Source organism: Vulpes lagopus, chromosome 6, assembly GCF_018345385.1.
Source record: "Vulpes lagopus strain Blue_001 chromosome 6, ASM1834538v1, whole genome shotgun sequence".
Classification (NCBI taxonomy): domain Eukaryota; kingdom Metazoa; phylum Chordata; class Mammalia; order Carnivora; family Canidae; genus Vulpes; species Vulpes lagopus.
In genome coordinates this window covers 13,391,304-13,410,288 of record NC_054829.1, presented here as the reverse complement: position 1 = coordinate 13,410,288, position 18,985 = coordinate 13,391,304, and the positions used below count along the sequence as shown (strand labels likewise).

Below are 18,985 nucleotides of genomic sequence, written 5' to 3'. Positions count from 1 at the left end.
GGCTGCATATTAGACTCACCAGAGAGAAATTATATAACATGGTATGCTTAGGCCTCCACTGAGATAAACTGAGATAGAATCTCTGGAGAGTTAAACCCAGATATCCAAATAATTTTGATGCTCAGAGTAAAGAACTATTGTTCTATAATCCAGATCAGTGCCATCTAATAGTACTTTCTGTGGTAATAAAAATACTCTCTCTTTGTATATATACTGTCCAATAGAGTAACCACTAGATGGATACATGTAGACCTTAAAGCATTTAAAATGTGACTGCTGGGATGACTGAAAAAATGATAAAATTTTATTTAATTTTAATTAATTTAAATAGCTCTATGTGGCTAGTTGCTACTGTACTGGCCAGTGAAGTTCTAGATCATCTTTGGGACTTAGCGTCCTCACTCGTATGGTCTGCAAAGAGATCAATCCTATTTTTCACTGACTCTATGAAAAGAAATGTAATTCACAGTAAAAATATAGTTTAATTCAGAAGAATAGTTTGTTTAAACCCTGAAAATGGAACCTTCAGTTTTATTTACAATATAAAATAGTAAGATCTGTTTATTAATTTGCCAACAATTTATTAAGCATTTTACATCAAGTACTATGTCAAACATCATCTTGTTTATCACAGATGAAGAAGACAAAAATTTCTACCTTCACAATGCTTATACTATGTACCTTAAACCTAGCATAGAGGGATCCCTGGGTGGCGCAGCGGTTTGGCGCCCGCCTTTGGCCCAGGGCGCGATCCTGGAGACCCGGGATCGAATCCCACATCGGGCTCCCGATGCATGGAGCCTGCTTCTCCCTCTGCCTGTGTCTCTGCCTCTGTCTCTCTCTCTCTGTGACTATCATAAATTAAAAAAAAAAAAAAAAAACCTAGCATAGAGCCTTTTGCTTCTGAATATTTGTTAAAAAATATGTAATACTATTCATTATCAAATCAGTACCAGAATATCAAAACCAGAATTGTAGTGGCAGTTAAAGATGCTTTGGAGAAAATGTGGATGAAGTGAGCATATCGAAAGAAAGTGAACACAGAACCTTATTCACTAGGAATTAACTGTTATAAGGAACTGTTGTATCAGATAATGGAAGAAAAACAAGTATTTCCAATCTGCACCAGGGATTTAACAATAACTCTAAACATAAGAATGAATAGCACCATTGACTATATGGGCTTCAAAACCTCAACTGAATTGTAAAACAAAACTCAGAGCTTTTTTAAGCAAAATAAACTGTGGCCACCAAAGGCTGAGTCAAATCAGAGAGTAAATATGAAAAAAGGAAAAAAGAACAGTTTTGGAAAGATGACTATGTGCTAGGAACTATGACAAGCACATGAATGAATACTGCCTTAATATACTCTATAAACTACAGTTTTAAAATGTGAAAAATGCTCAATGAGACTACATGACTCATCCCAGGTCAAACAGCTAAGCTGGTAAATGGCAAAGCCAACTGTGTCCATGCTGTTTCTGCCATACCATCCATTTCTGTGAAAGAAATCTCTTACTTTACTTGGTTTCCTATGCTTGCTTATATTTTGCTCTGTAAGTGAAACATGAGGAAACAAGACAAACACAGTAAAGCCTACTTCACAAGAGTATAAATTCCTTTATGAATAGTGTTTTATTCATTCTCTACTCAAACCTATATCCCTTACATTATCTCACATACAGTAATGACACGCTAAAAACCTGTTATGTTGAATATCAGAATGGTAAAAATTTTGACATTTTAAAAATAAGTACTGTCAAAATCCTAAGACTATCTAAGTTATAAATAGTGTGGTATGTACTTAGCAGCAGAGGGGAAGCATACATGACTATTATAAAACAAGACCCTTCTAGTACCTTGATATGTTTTACACCACAGCTGACAAGTTTATTTGGCTGGTACAAATCCCAAGAGATATCAAATATCTGTAAACAAATCAGATTCATGGTTAAAATGCTTATTTTCAGAATCATTGAAGAATCCATTCAAAAGACCAAATACCTCCAAACCCTACCTATCATAAAACAGTATTCCTCACTAAAAAATAATCAGATTCCCACACTTTACAATCTTACGAGAAATATGGAAATGATATGAACAAAAACTATTTCTTAGCTTCTATAAACTTCACAAAACTAGTGAAGTGAAAATTAACATCTTTATTTTTAATTTTTAAAAAAAAATTGGTCCATAAGTAATAAGAATAGTTCAACAGAACTAGGGCATGAGGCAGGTACCTACATAATTTTTACAGAGGCAAAATACTGAATGACATGTACATTTACATTTATAAAACAGCTAGAAATAGAGTTTTCAAAAAGTAACTGAAATAGAGAACACTTTTATAGTTTTCTATCATACAGGACTATATAAAGAATCTCAATATTTACCTCATAGTATAAATTCTGTTTTTATTTTTTAGCTGTATTGTTTATTGTCAAACAAAATTAAATTTTGGAGGTCCTAGGCTTTGTTCCTTGTCTAAAAATTCCCCAAATTCTAAATACACACAAACTATTTTTGTTATAAGAGCAAACAACAAGAAACCCAGCTGAAACAAAATATATGCTGGAAATGTGTACATTCATAATAAAAGAAATATTTGAAAAATAATTTCAGAGCAGAAAAAAACATTGTTAGTCTTCACCATGTTTCTTTGACACCTACCCTGCAAAATCGCCAAAGATAGTTATGATCTCTAAATTTGTACAAAATTATACTCTTCAGTGATAATGAAGAATATATCTTAGAAACTAATATTTAACAACTCACCATGACACAGATTATATGAAAAACAGATTGTGCAACTTTAAAATACTAACTACCAAAATACTCTAAAAATTCTGACAGTAGTATTTTTCATAATAATCCATTTACTAAATCAAAAGTGTGAAATACTTTAATTCAAAATACACAATTATCAATAAAATATACCTAACACTTTAATAATTATCTAAATTATGTTTGTGTGTAACAGACCCCTTTGACAATCTGCTAAAAGACAAGTTTATTTTCCAAAATGCCAATATACACAAAATTTTCCTTTTTTTTTTTTTTTTTTTACACAAAATTTTCTATACAACTTTTATAGATTCCACCTCTCCACCCCACCACAGAAATAATAACTACATCTCCCATCCTGGGTCAGGTTAGAATTTTACTACATAGAAAAAATGAGACACATTTTTAAGGGTTTATGATAAAGTTTCTGATGTGTATTTATAAAAGTAACATAATATTTCATTAAAAAGTTGACTACAAAGTAACTTCCATATTAACTTAAACAGCTTAGAATAAGGAATATTTTTAGTAAGTTTCCAAAGTAAAAAATGTTAGGTCTCAAAAATTTTTAATAAGAATATATAATTTCGGGCAGCCCCAGGGGTGCAGCGGTTTAGCGCCGTCTGCAGCCCGGGGTGTGATCCTGGAGACCAGGGATCAAGTCCAGCTTCGGGCTCCCTGCATGGAGCCTGCCTCTCCTTCTGCCTGTGTCTCTGCCTCTCTCTCTCTGAATAAATAAATAAAATCTTAAAAGTATAATTTCAAAATCACACATGTAATATTTTTCACTTTAATTATGATACATACATAACAAATTAGTAATAAATGAAACTACATAGACCCTAGGCATGAACCATTCCATTTTTTTTAAAGATTTTATTTATTTATTCATGAGAGACACACAGAGAGAGAGAGAGAGAGAGAGGCAGAGACACAGGCAGAGGGAGAAGCAGGCTCCATGGAGGGAGCCTGACATGGGACTCAATCCCAGGTCCCCAGGATCACAACCCCAGCCGAAGGCAGTGCTAAACCGCTGAGCCACCTGGGCTGCCTGAACGATTCAATTTTTAAACAGAGGTTTGAATAACTTAAAATTCATCATTTTTGCTGAAGCAATAAATGGGTTAAAAGTTTTGGGCTAACACTATGCTTTTGAGTCATATTTTTGGGTACTACAATATATATACATTCTAAAATTTTATAAGTATTTGCAATTGTACTTTAAGTTTTTAATTATATATAAACTATCTGGCAATAAAAAAATACAAAAACATAAAATCCCCTGGCTGTCCTCTTTTTCCCATCCAATACCCGGTAGAAACTCCAAAGGAGAATACTTACTCTATCTGTGTGACCAGGGGCCATAGATAACATTTTTCCCCTTTTCCAATCCCAAACACAAACCGCATTCTTTGAATCAAGTCCAACTGAAACCAAGCGCTGAATTATATCCAAGAAGTCCATGAGGGAATAAAAAGGCAAGAAATCAAAAAGGAACCAAATTATAAGTGGCAAACAAATTATACTTATGGGTTTATGAATATCAAAATTTATACATTTATATCTTATAGACCTCATAGAGGTCTTGTTAAAATTTGCATACGTGTAGTTCTTCAAGTTAAGAAATAGATGAGAGACTTCCATCCTAACAATAGGACTGACAAAATATCCTAAACATCTCTCCCACTAAAAATTAAAAGTGCTGGATAAAGTGTAAAAACATCTTCTAAAATGCATTGCTGAGCTGTCATGAAATTATGAAATCTGGAACAAAAAGTGATTTCAGACGGGAATCCTGGAGTGTAAGAGAGTTCCCATACCCAATTTACTCTAAAGGTACCAACTAACTCCTGGTAAGCCTGATTTTCCTTCTGAACAAGAAAAGGAAATAAAGTTTAGGGTCCGCCCAAGGCATAGATTTGAACTTCTGACCTTTGACTAAAGCAGTGAACTCCTAGGAGTAAGGGGAAACAAGAAACCGATCCGAAAGAAAGAAAGAGTGAGAGAAAGAGTAGAGAGAGAGAAAGAGAGAGAAAAGAGAGAAAAGAAAAAAGAGAGAGAAAGAAAAGAAAAGAGGACGGCAGTGCATTAGGCGGGGACAAACCTCCCTGGAAACGGATATTCAGAAGTGGCTTCCATAGAGTCATGGGGCCTCACTCCACATTAATTATGAACCCCTCAAATGAAAATTTCAGAGTGATTCTGAGAGTTTCAGTCTTTAATCATCTTCAACAATGTAGCACAGGCAAATATAAACCCCATCTGGAGAACTGACACTTCAATCCTTCATGCCTCAAAGAATTCCTACAGGTAGCAATTCAATAAACACAAAAATAAACAAACACCCCCAACCACCATGACCATGGGAAATAAGGGACTATGAGTAAGAATCAACAAGTCAAGACAAATGGCAAAATCAGTCCTAGAAAACATCAGACACTGGAATTACCAGGTGAAGAGAGAAATAAAATTAAGGCTTCGAAGTATCTTCATATGAGCAAAGAATAGGATACTGTAGAAAGTATTCAAACAGATTTGAAAAAGCAAATAGAATTTCTAGAAATGAGAAATAAAATAAATGAAATTTAAAATGCGGTGGAAGAGTTAAATAGGTGATTAGAGGGAGATGAAGATACAGAGTTAAGAAGAGTAAACAGTGAGATGGAAAGTATGAGAGGGCTTAAGAAACACAAAAAATGGACTTCCAGCCATGAAGGAGCATCAGGGTCTGAACTTGCTCCCACCATAAACTAGAAAACTCAAAATGTATAAAACAAATGCTTTCAGACATTTTTAACAGGAAGTGAAGCACTATGAACCCCGAAAAAGGGAGAAAACAAACAAGGTGAGACCTGCATTTGCCCCAGCTTCATCTAGGAGGGAACAGCATAGAAAGGTAGAATCTAAACAGAGCCCAGCAGATTTGCTGATTTGAGAAGACAGAGCCTGGAGTTCAGAGGGATCAAAATGGCTAGAATTTGCAGAGCAGAGAAAGAGCTCTGGAAAATTTGTTTATGGGTCCCCTTGAGAACATCAATTTTGCATGCATAGGGTGAAATCCATAAAGCCATGCAAAGAACAAATTCTGGGATAAAAAGCAATTATGGGAGAGCTAAACCAAAAAATTCCCAAAGATCAGAAAGGGTCAGGATCACTCAAGTTCCCAATAGCGAGAATGTAAATATCTCTGAATTCACTAGGTATTCAGTAGAGATCCCAGAAGGTCATAACTTAGTGGTGAAATTAAGCCAATAGTGATAGAAGAAAAGCTACTCTAGCCCTGTCCCCCAAAAGTTTATTTTTTTTAAATTTTTTTTCTTTATTTATTTACGATAGTCACACAGAGAGAGAGAGAGAGAGAGAGAGAGAGAGAGAGGCAGAGACACAGGCAGAGGGAGAAGCAGGCTCCATGCACTGGGAGCCCGATGTGGGATTCGATCCTGGGTCTCCAGGACCGCGCCCTGGGCCAAAGGCAGGTGCCAAACCGCTGTGCCACCCAGGGATCCCCCCCCCCCAAAAGTTTAAAAGCAAGATTTCACAAGGATCAAACTGACAGGCAAGGAACTTAACTACCTGCCAGAACAATATCCAAAATACTTCAAAGGAATACAACAAAATCTAGAGTTCAGAATGTAACATACACATTGTACAGAACCCCATAAAAAATTACTGGACATGTGAACAGAGAGGGAAATGTGACAAATAACCAGGAGAAAAATCAGTTAACAGAATGAGACCTAAGAATCACAGAAATTATTAAAATTAGAGACATTAGCTATTAAAACGAAAATGTTTAAGATGCTTAAGAGTTATTTTATTTTATTTAAGATTTTATTTTTAAGTAATCTCTACACCCAACGTGGGGCTAGAACCTACAACTCTGAGATCAAGAGTTGCATGTTCCATTGACAAAGCCAACCAGGTGCCCTGCTCAAGAATTATTTTAAAATATACAAAGAATCAAAAGAGAAATGGAATATAAAAGAACACACAGAACTTGTAAAAATAAATATTACATGAAATAAAAATTCACCCCATAGGATTAATAGCAGCTTAGAGAATTAAGAAAGGTCAATGTACTTGAGGACACAGCAACAAAAACTACCCAAAATAAAGAAAAAATTAACAATGCCTTGGTTAATTTTAGAAAAACATCAAGTATTATAACATACAGATTACTGTAGCTCCAGGAAGAGAAGATGGAGGAAAAGAAAAAACAAAACTGAAGCAATAATGACTAAAATTGCCTAAATATGATGAAACCAAACCCAGAAATCTATGATGCTCAATAAACTCCCAGCAGGATAATCACACACACACACACACAAAACATACATCAACACAAATGGTAATAAAATTGCCAAAACCAGTACTAAAGAGAAAAATATCTTAAAAGCAGCCAGAAAAAAAGACAATTTTGGTTTGGAGGATCAAAAATTAAAAAATTATCCTAGATTTTTCATCTGAAGCTATGCAAGTCAGATGACAATGAATAGCCTCTTTAAAATCCTTGGGGTGGGATGGGGGGATGCCTGGGTGGCTCAAGCCATTAAGCTTAAGACTCTTGATTGGGGCTCAGGTCATGATTTCAGAGTCATGGGATCAAGCCGGCATCAGGCGCTGCACTGAGTGTGGAGTCTGTTGTCCCTCTCCCTCTGGTCCTCCCCCTGCTTATGCTCTCCAACCTCTCTCATTTCCTCTCTCTCTCTCTCTCTCGAATAAATAAATATATAAAATCTTTAAAATGCTGAAGGGGAAAAAGGCAACACAGAACAGTGTAGCAAAATTATCTTTGGAAAATTGAGTCAAAATGGCCTTTTTAGGTAAACAGAAGGTAAGAAAATACACCATCGACAAATGTACACTAGAACTAGATACGATAATGGAAATTTCTTCAGGCAGACAGAAATGATACACATGTGAATGAAGAATGCCCAAATGGTAGGTATGTAAATAAGACTTTCCTTGTTTTTCATTTTCTTTTAAAACTATTTAAAGCAAAAATAACAGTTATTATGAAATTTACAAAATATATATAAAATAACAACAACAATAGCACAGTAAACAGGAGAGAAAGGAAACAGCAGAATATATATTTTTCCACATCCTTTCCAAGTGCATATGACGCTCCATGAAGATCACAAAATAAACCTAAACAAATTTAAAATACAGACAATGTTGTCTGACAAAACCAGAAATTAGAACAAGAAGTTGTGCAGAAAATCATCCAAACAGGTGGAAATTAACAATATACTTCTAAGGACCTGGATGGTTAAAGAAGAAATCATAAGGATCAACACACATAATTTAAAAAACACTGGTTTAGAAGCAGGGGTTGGCAAATTATAACCTTCAGGCCAAATCTTGCCTGCACAGGACTTTTGTAAATAAAATTTACAAATAAATAAATTTTGTAAATAAAATTTTATTGGAGCACAGCCATACCCATTCTTTTATAAGTTGTCTATGACTGCTTTCCATGGCTGCTTTCCCACTACAATGCAGAGCTAAGTAGTTAAGACAGAGATGGTATGGTCTACAAAGCTTATATATTTACTATCTGACTTGTTACAGAAAGTTTATTAATCTCTGATTTAAGGCATAGATGCTAGTACCAGACTGCCTAGATTTAAACATTAGCTCCATTTCTTACGAATTGGATTACTTTCAACAGTTATGTAGCCTCTCTGTACCTTAGTTTCCTCACCTATTAAGTGGGGATAATAAAAGTGTTTCATAGGGTTAATATGAAAATTAATATATACATATACAAAAGAGTTACTATATGGTTAATGTTATATAAAAATGTTGGCTGTCATCATTATTAGTTTATCATAACCATAATCAGATTTAAGACTCTATGCCATCAGGGCATCTAGGTGGCTCAGCTGATTGAGCATCTGACTCTTGGTTTCAGTCAGGTCATGATCTCACGGGTTGTGAGTTCAAGCCCTAAGTCAGGCTCTGTGCTTAACAAGGAGTCTGCTTGAAGATTCTCTCCCTCTGCCCCTCACCCCACTCACACGCAAGTACTCATCCTGTAAAAAATAAATAAGTCTTTTTTTAAAAAAGAAAGAATATATGCCCTCTTCCTGTCTGAATGAGAAATGCCATCTAGTACCCAGTGAGAAACAGATTCTGCAGACTAGAATTACTATTTAAACCCTCCAATGGATGGAACAAATGGCTTCCATAAAAAGATACAGTATGTAGTCTGTTACGGCTCTCCATCAAATCATGCTGGCAGAAAGTGTAAGAGAACATGAGGAGATGATATTTTTCCTGATACTCTTTAATAGTTGGGAACTACAGAGTATCTGTAAGAATCTAGCTAAAACAGATATCTACCTAAAATTTTGCAAGACAAGTATAAAGTGAGGGATAGTCAGAGGGGCACTGTCCTTTCTATTGATGCTTCTTTTCTCTGCCTTGGCTCATCATACAAACACAATAAACTGCAATCGGTCAAAAGCTTTAAAACTCCATGCATCTCCACAGAACCTCGAAACATCCAGCTCTATATCAGTAACAAGAGAGACCAGGGAGCACTCCCTCTGTAGCCTGATAAATTTATCATGGCCAAAATCAACCTCCTTCAGTGTAGGTTATGCAAGAGTGAGAGGATAAGATAGAAATCACCAAGCCAATACTACTTCCTCTCCTAGCTGTCATTTTTTACTTTATCATTTTTTTTCTCACATTTAACCCAGCCTAGGTAGGTGGGGAGGATGATAAAGTTTTCCAGTAAAAATAATGCTTTAGGAGTGCCTGAGTGGCTCAGTCAGTTGAGTGTCTGCCTTCAGCTCAGGTCATGACTCCAAGATCCTGGGATTGAGCTCCTTGTCAGGCTCCCTGTTCAGTGGGGAGTCTGCTTCTTCCTGCTAGGTGTGCGCACATGCATGCACACTCTCTCTCTCAAATAAATAAATAAATAAATAAATAAACAAATAAATAAATAAATAAATCTTAAAAAGAAAAAAACTAATGCTTTAACCATATCTTGAAAGACTGAGGAAGAACTGGGGAGAAAAGTAAGAGAAAGTACCTTTCAGACCAAAGGAACCAAGCTAAAGAGATCATGGTGTTTCAGGAAAAAGCCTAATTCACAGTGGCTGAAGGGAGGAGTCCCACCTGGAAAGTGGCTGGAAACAAAGCTGGAAAGGTAGGCCAGAGTCAGAAGAAGAGTAAACTCTGTGTTTTAATAGAGTTAGAATAAAGAGAGATTCAGTTTTAAATGTGTAATCTATGGTATATTTTGTATGACATTCAAGGGAGAGGGTATCTGGAGTTGAGAAGAGAAGCTGAGGCCACTGTTAACTGATATGGGTGCTAAAATCATGGCTCTAAATAATCACCTAGAGAGAATAAGTAAAAAGAAAAGGCTAGAGACTCCTAAAGCATACTGACATTTAAGAAGCAGCCAGAAAGAAGAGCTCCTTTAAAGATAATTAAGAGGGATGCCTGGGTGGCTCAGCAGTTGAGCATCTGCCTTTGGCTCAGGTCATGATCCCCAGGTCCTGGGATCGAGGCCCACATCAGGCTCCCTGCTTCTCCCTCTGCCAATGTCTCTGCCTCGCTCTCTCTGTGTCTCTCATGAATAAATAAATAAATAAATCTTAAAAAAAAAGATTAATTAAGAGGTTAAAGCAGATAAAGAACCCTCTATCCAACTTTACCAAATTTCTCCTTGATCCTGTTCCCAAACAAAATCTTGGTGGTGTCCATTAATTGATTTGGAAGTATTCATTAAAAAGTTCTAGCACACTAAATACTCAAATAAGAAAAATATCCTAATAGACGTGGCTAGACAATCCCATGTGTTCCTGCAACTGTGAAACATATTCAAATAACCATTATTCTTAAAAGATTTTAGTATGGGGGTCCTTGTGAGCTCAGTGTTAATTACATAAGAACCAATGGTCATAATGTTACAAAGTAAAATCACATATTTTGCAAAAGATGCAGGACTGGTAAAATCATACATAAAATGACCAGAAATAGGATCTGGCAGAGAAATAGAAAAAAAACTCACAAATAATACAATAGCACTTGAAATAAATCAAGAGATTGCTAAAAGGCACTTGGAAAAAAACCAGTGAACTCCTCTAATATTTTTGCAAAATTTACTCTCTTCATAATCATGTGCCAAAAATCAAAGGTGAACTAAAGCATTTTATTTTGTACCATCATATAACTGACAAAATTGGCTAAAAAAGTAACACTATTCTTAGTTTACCCTGTTAATCACCAGAGCTAGAACTATAGCTTAGATTTTAACGAGAAATGTTTTTATAACGTATTAATGTATTTTCAAGACAAAGTACCACTCAAATTTCCCTTCTTCCCACTAAGAAATCTGAGTCCCTGTTCATTTATATAAATAGACTTTTCAGGCCCTAATTATTCTCAATAAGGCTACTTCTGATATTAGAGTGGACATTCAGTCCATTTAGAAGAAAGCCTCTGGGAAAATAACATCCAGCATTACTACCAACAGGAAAACTCATTGGATAAATCTTATAGAGCACTTATAGTTCCAAATCTAGTAGAAAATGAAAAAAAAACCATATAATATCTCCTAATTGATATCTCATAAACAGTTTATAGATATTAGTGAATAGATAGATGTGTCCTCAAATATATTTAACTAATGCATTTTCTCATTAATGTAATTTCAGAGATATTCTTAACTTTAATCTTCAATTGGCAGCAGTTCCTTATAAGCTTTAACTGTATTTAAGATGGATTAATTCTTTCTGAAAAATAGATCACTACCTCCTAAGTTCCATGTTTGGGAGGCAGGAGAGCATTGTGGTTAAAAACATGAGCTTTGGAGTGTGACTGACCTGGGTTTCCGCTCTGGCTCCATTTACTAGCTGTGTAACCTGGGGCAAGTTATTTAACCTCTCTAAGTCTCAGTTTCTTTATCTGTAAAATAGAGATAATAATAGTATCTATTTCATAGGGTTGTTGTGAGGATTAAATAAGGTAAGCTTAGCACAATGTCTGGTACTTAGTATGTGCTCAATAACTTTTAGCTGTTATCTTTTTTATAAGCTTAAATTTATAAGTAACACATTCTCATGAAGATCTGTGATAATAAATAATAAAATACATGTACCCAAGGCTTTTCTTATAAGTTATTTAAAATAAGCAAAATCAAAGGCCCTCAACTAGAAAAAGCTATGGGCATGACTTCTTATATATATTTAAGAAATTCCTCAGCAATGCAATATATTACATTTAGAGCAATTTCAAAATTAGGAAGGAAACATCTATGTTTAAAGTGTACAGATGCTCATTTTAATTAATACATCTTGGACTTCAAACACTTTTGGTAAATGTTTTTTTTTTAAAACTGAGGAGGTTTGTTTCATAAAATTTAATCTCATGTGAGATATTACTCTCTTCCTTTAAAAAAGAAAATAAAGTTTATATGAGGACAGTAAGGGACATGAAAAACAACAGCAAAAATGGGACATGAATTAAGGTTCTATGATTGTCCATCACTGCTACGTAGTGATATTAAACCTAAGAGCACATTTTTCCCCAAATGAAAGGTCCCAGCTAGTCTTTAGAGATCTCTTACTAGACTCTTAGCAGAAAATATTAATCTATGCTACTCAAATAAGCTATTCCTCAGAGTTATCGATAAAACATCTACTATCATTTTCAAGGGAACAGACCACAATGTAATGTTTCTATAAAATCTCAATCTATAAAATTAATTTTATGAACTGAAAAGAGGGTAACTAAAATTTTTCTAAAAATTAAAATTATTTTTAAAGTCTAATTTTAACATAAAACTTTTAAAGACTATAAATTAACCACACCTGCAAAATTCAGCTTCTTACTACTTCTATACATTTTAGGTATAACAAGTTCCATGAAAGCACAAGAAAGTTCTTGGTATGTTTAATTTTTTTAAATAATCATTAACTAGAAATAGATAATTTAGGAACTGATAAGCAAATGGAATGATTATATCCTTTGTCTTCAACTTTGATTTTGTATAAATATAGCTCATATAATAGGAACTGCCTCTATTTTCAATAAAAAATGTAATTTTAACAGAATCCTTTAACTAAAAATTAAAATGTATACAGCTCTACTTAGAGAAACCTAGCTTTTCTATGATGTATCCCATCTGTCTTATCAATGGACACTACCTGGAAGAGTTATTTATATGTAAAATTTTCTAGGATAACCAGGTAATAATATTGAGTCAAATCTCTTTGGGTTTCAAATAGTATTAATTCAATTAAAAAGTTCCTGATACATAAAATAAAGACTCCTTATTGTTCTTATTTTTCTTATATTCATTAACTATCCACCCAACCTACCTACAACAAACAGGTACTTTTCATCTATTGCTTTCCAATTTATTATTTATAGATTTATAATCGTTTCTTAGGCTACACATTTTTAAGATACAGTTTAGACAAAGACAGTATCACATACCTGTCCATCTAAGTCGAATGCTAAACAGGCTATTCCGTGTGTATGAACATCCTTTAGAACTGATATGGTCTGCACAGTGTATGAATCCCAAACACAGATATAAGGTTCTTTTCCAACTTGTCCTGTTGCTACTAATACTCGTTCAGGATGCAATGCAAGGCTGAAAAATAAATAAACAAATAAATTGACTTAAAATTGTTTATAGAATTTTTATAAGTATTTGATATGTGTAAACTTTATATATACCAATGTAAAACCAATGTTATCCATTTAAAATAATTTGGATTTAAAATAACTTCTACAGGGGATCCCTGGGTGGCTCAGCGGTTTAGCGCCTGCCTTTGGCCCAGGGCGCGATCCTGGTGTCCTGAGATTGAGTCCCACGTCAGGCTCCCAGCATGGAGCCTGCTTCTCCCTCCTCCTGTGTCTCTGCCTCTCTCTCTCTCTCTCTCTCTATGTCTATCATAAATAAATCTTTAAAAATAAAATAACTTCTACAAAAATCTATGCTAAGGGTTATTACTTCACCAGTATATGTATGTGATAAACAGTTGATGATAGACTTCATAATCTCTGTAATATGATATAGTGGGTGTAAACTTTGCAAGAAAATAATTCTTAGAGGGGATCAACAGCATGACAGCAACAGATTATAGCAACCTTACCACGTGCCATTTTCCCATCTGGCATTCATCCATTTTTAAGCCCTCTCTCCCATTTTACTCTTTTATTGGGTAATGTTAAATGAAATCTTAGTGTCCAAAAATAGCATTTAGCAGCATTCCTACAATAATACTTAAGTTACAAATCTCATTCTTAATTGAAGTAAAATTGGTATATAACATATAAGTTTCAGGTACACAACACTATATTTGTATTCATCTCAAAATGATCACCTCCAGAAGTTGTTACTATCTATCACCATACATTTGACTTCCTTCACCCATTTTTCCTACCCCTCAATCACCTACTCTTGTAGTAACCCTTACAGTACCACAACTACCCTTGTAGTAATCACCAATGTTTTCTGTGTATGAGTTTGTTTTTATTTGTTCTGTTTTTTTAGATTCTACATGTAAGTGAAATCATACTGTTTCTGACTTTCTCCTTCTGACTTAGTTCACTTAATACCTTCAAGGTCCATCCATGTTGATGTTATCTCTTTTCAGTCTTATGGCTGAGTAGTAGCCCATTATGTATATACACCACAGATTCCTTTTTTTTTTTTTTAAGATTTTATTTATCTATTCATGAGAGACACACACAGAGAGAGAAACAGAGACATAGGCAGAGGGAGAAGCAGGCTCCACACAGAAAGTCCAATGCGGGGCTCGATCCCAGATTCCAGGATCATGCCCTGAGCCAAAGGCAGAGGCTCAACTGCTGAGCCACCCAGGCATCCCTACACCACAGCTTCTTTATCCATTCATCCACTGATGCACATTTAGGTTGTTTCCATGTTTTGGCTATTGTAAATAATGCTGCAATGAACAACAGGCTGCATATATCTCTTTGCATTAATGTTTTTATGTTCTTCAGATATATGCTCAGAAGTGGGATTGCTGGATTGTATGGAAGTTCTATTGTCAACTTTTTGAGGAATAGCCATATTGTCTTATATAGCAGATGCACTAATTTATATTCCCAGGATTTTATTTACATACTAGGGTTCTCATTTCTCCACATTCTCTCCAACACTTGTTTTTTCTTGTCTTTTTGAAAATAGGTAATCTACCCATGTGAGGTGATATCTCACTGTGGTTTTGATTTGCATTTCCCTAATAATTAGAAAAGATGAACATCTTTCATGTGCTTGTTTGGCCACTGATTTATCTTCTTTGAAGGAATGTCTATGCAGATCCTTTGCCCATTTTTTTAAAATTTGATTTTCTGTTAAGTTGTATGAGTTCTTTTCATATTTTGGATATTAACCCCTTACCAAATATGTAATTTTGGCAAATATCTTCTCTCATTCTGTAGGCTGTCTAATCCTTTTAATGATGGTTTCTTTCACCATGCAGAAGCTTTTTAGTTTGATGTACTTCAACTTGTTTACTTTTGCTTTTGTTTCCCTTGTCTTTGGAGTCAGATTCAAAAATACATTGCTAAGACTGATGTCAAAAAGCTTACTACCTGTTTTCTTTTAGGAGTTTTATGGTTTCAGGTTTTACATTCAAGTTTTTAACCCATTTTCAGTTAATTTTTGTGTACAGTATAAGACAGTGGTCAAGTTTCATTCTTTGGCATATGGCTGTTCAGTTTTACCAATACCATTTATTAAAGACTCTGTCCTTCTTCCATTTTATGTTCTTGGCTCCTCTGTCCTAATTAATTGTCTATATGTGAGTTTATTCATGGGCTCTCAATTCTATTTCATTGATCCATGTGTCTGTTTTTATGCCAATACCATACTGTTTTGGTTACGAGAACACAAATCTCATTTCAACAAACAGAAAAGTCACCCATAGTTCACAGAAAATAATCTGAGTCTTTAAAAGCAAGACAAAGACATAGCATTGGTAATGGTTTATGTATATCAGCAGAAGCCAGGGAGTGAATATAAATTTCTCCTTCATAAATTTTTCTACAAGTAGTTAGATTAAGAGATTCAACTTTGGGAGGAAAAAAAAAATCACTGCTGGCATCAGAGTGAAGGATGAATTCAAAGTGGGAAAAGTTAGAAAGGTATTAAGACAGAATCAACTGATTGGACATAGTGACTAAAGGAAAGGAAAGTGCCTAAGATGACTTTAGGGTTTCTGGCTTGGGCATCTGGATGGCTCATATGGTATTCATCAAGTCAGGGAATACTAAATGAGTTACCAGCGGAAGGGACAATTAAGTGGGAATGGAAGGTTGGTTAGACATATAAAAATCAATCTAATATATTAATAGAATAAAGGTCAATCCTAAAAAAAAAAAAGGATAAAGGTTAAGAGAAACCCACAAATGTTCATCTCAACAGACAGAGAAGATCCATTTGACAAAAATCCAACCCCTTGTGATAAAAACAAACTACGAATTAAAGAGCATGTTTTCAACCTGAAAACGGGCATCTATGAAAACCCACAGCTGTTATCACATTTAATGGTGAAAGCCTGAAGGTTCCCTCTCTGAGTATAGGAACAAGACAATGATGTCAGCTCTTGTCACTTCCATCCAACACAGTAATGGATATTCTAGCCAGGACAATTAGGCAAGAAAAAGAAACAAAAGGGAGAGGTAAAACTATCTCTATCTGCAGGTAACGTTATCTTGTATACAGGAAATCCTAAAGAATCACAAACAATAATAAGATAAATCCCCAGTAAAGCTAGTAAATGAGTTCAGTAATATGGTAGGATGTAACATCAATATAAAATATCAATTATATTTCTGCACACTAGCAATGAACAATCTGAAAATTACATCAAGAAAGCAGTTTCACCTATTTATCATCAAAAGGAAGAAAGTATTTAGGAATAAATTTAGCAAAAAAAGTACAAGACTTGTACACAGAAAAGTACAAAACACCATTAAACAAAATTTAAAAGATGTAAATAAATGGAAATATACAATCTTTCCAAGCTTGTAAGATTGTTAAAATGGCAATACTTCCTAAATTGATCTAGAGGTTAAAACCAATCCATGCCAAAATACCAGTTGCTTGTCTTGAAGACATTACCAGCTGATTCTATTTTTTTTTAATTTTTTTAAAAATTTATTTATGATAGTCACAGAGAGAGAGAGAGAGAGAGAGAGAGAGAGAGAGAGAGGCAGAGACACAGGCAGAGGGAGAAGCAGCCATGCACCGGGAGCCCGACGTGGGATTCGATCCCGGGTCTCCAGGATCGCGCCCTGGACCAACTGCTGCGCCACCCAGGGATCCCACCAGCTGATTCTAAAACACAGAATAGCTAAAACAATCTTGAAAAAAAAAACAAAGTTGGAAGATTCACACTTTCCAATTTCAAAACTTACTTACTATAAAACTAGAGTAATCAACACAGCATGGTACTGGCATAAGGACAGAGGTGCAGATCATGAAACAAAACAGAGTTCAGAAACAAATCAATGCATTAATGGTTAACTGACTTCTATAAAAGGTGGTGATAAGATAATTCAAAGGGGAAGATGGTGCTAGGACATCTGAATATCCACAATGTAAAACAAAGAATCTGGATCCATACCTTAAACCATATACAAAAATCAATTCAAAATGTGAGAGCTAAAATAATAAAAGTCTTAGAAGAAAACATGGGCATAAATCTTACTGACCTTGGATAAAATAATGGTTTCTTAGATAAGACACCAAAAACAGAAGTAATAAAAGAAAATGTAAATGAAGCCCATTTTACTTTTTTTTGAAAAAGATTTTTATTTATTTATCTGAGAGAAAGGGTGAGCAAGAGAGTACAAGTAGGGGGAGCAGTAGAGGGAGAGGGAGAGGCCCCAATGAGCAGGGAGCAACTCACAGCTTGATTACAGGACCCTGGGACCAGGACCTAAGCTAAAGGCAGATACTAAACTAACTGAGCTACCCGAGCACCCCTCAAATTAAAAACTTACGTTTCAAAGGACAACTATCAAAAATACAAAAACACAATACACAGAATCAGGGAACATAACTGCAGAGCATAAATTTGATAAGAGACTTCTATCTGTAACATATAAAGAACTCAACAAGAAAACTACAAATAACCCCATTTTTTTCTTTTTTTTTATTGAAGTTCGATTTGCCAACATATAGCATAACACCCAGTGCTTATCCAGTCAAGTGACCCCCTCAGTGCCCGTCACTCAGTCACCCCATTCCCCCACCCACCTCCCTTTCCTCTACCCCTTGTTGGTTTCCCAGAGTTAGGCGTGTCTCATGTTGTCACCCTCACTGATATTTCCCACTCGTTTTCTCTCCTTTCACCTTTATTCCCTTTCACCATTTTTTATATTCCCCAAATGAATGAGACCATATAATGTTTGTTCTTCTCCAACTGACTTACTTCACTCAGCATAATACCCTCCAGTTCTATCCACGTTGAAGCAAATGGTATAACCCCATTTTTTAAGTGGACAAAGGCTGTGAATAAACATCTACCCAAGGAAGATAAAAAGAGCACATGAAAAGATGCTCAACATCATTAGCCAGTAGGAAAATGCAAATCAAAATCAAATCAAATAAAAATGCAAATCAAAATCTCAATACCATTTCCATGATCAAAAAGATAGTGTATGTATGTGTATATATCTATATATAGATATATACACATACATACATATAATACACGTAATTTACGTTATTATATCAAATACTGGCAAGGATATGAAGAAAATTTAACTCTCAAATATTCTATAGGACTGAAAATGATACAGGCCCCTGGGATATGGTTTGGCAATTCCTCAAAAGGTAAACATAGCATTATCATATGATCTAGTAATTCTACTCCTAAATTCCCAGGAAATGGAAACATAAGTCTACACAAAACTTATACACAAATATTCCCAACAGCATTACTCATAATAGCCAAAAAGTGAAAACAACCCAAATGTTCCTCAACTGAAGAATGGATAAAATATGCATATATCTATGCAATGAAATATTATTTGACAATGAAAGGAAACAGTCCTGATATATGTTACAACGTGAACAAACCTTTAAAGTATTTACATTAAAAAAGACAGATATATAAGGGCCACATTATCATTTGAATCCACTCTGATGAAATGTCTAGAATAAGCAAATCCATAAAGACAGAAGGGAAGA

General features: G+C 34.9%; 1 protein-coding gene across 8 annotated transcripts in view; it reads right to left on the bottom strand.

Annotated features, from left to right (window-relative positions):
- EML5 (EMAP like 5) overlaps positions 1-18,985 on the bottom strand; it is a 183,838-nt gene that overhangs the window by 141,683 nt on the left and 23,170 nt on the right. For 7 of the 8 annotated variants that reach the window (XM_041758309.1, XM_041758310.1, XM_041758312.1 and 4 more), the window contains exons 2-4: positions 13,246-13,405; positions 4,126-4,224; positions 1,860-1,928 (exon numbers count right to left, since the gene is read on the bottom strand). In XM_041758309.1, coding sequence (XP_041614243.1) covers positions 1,860-1,928; positions 4,126-4,224; positions 13,246-13,405 — 328 coding nt within the window. The remainder of the gene's footprint in view (positions 1-1,859; positions 1,929-4,125; positions 4,225-13,245; positions 13,406-18,985) is intronic. The other variant, XM_041758311.1, reaches the window with a different exon arrangement.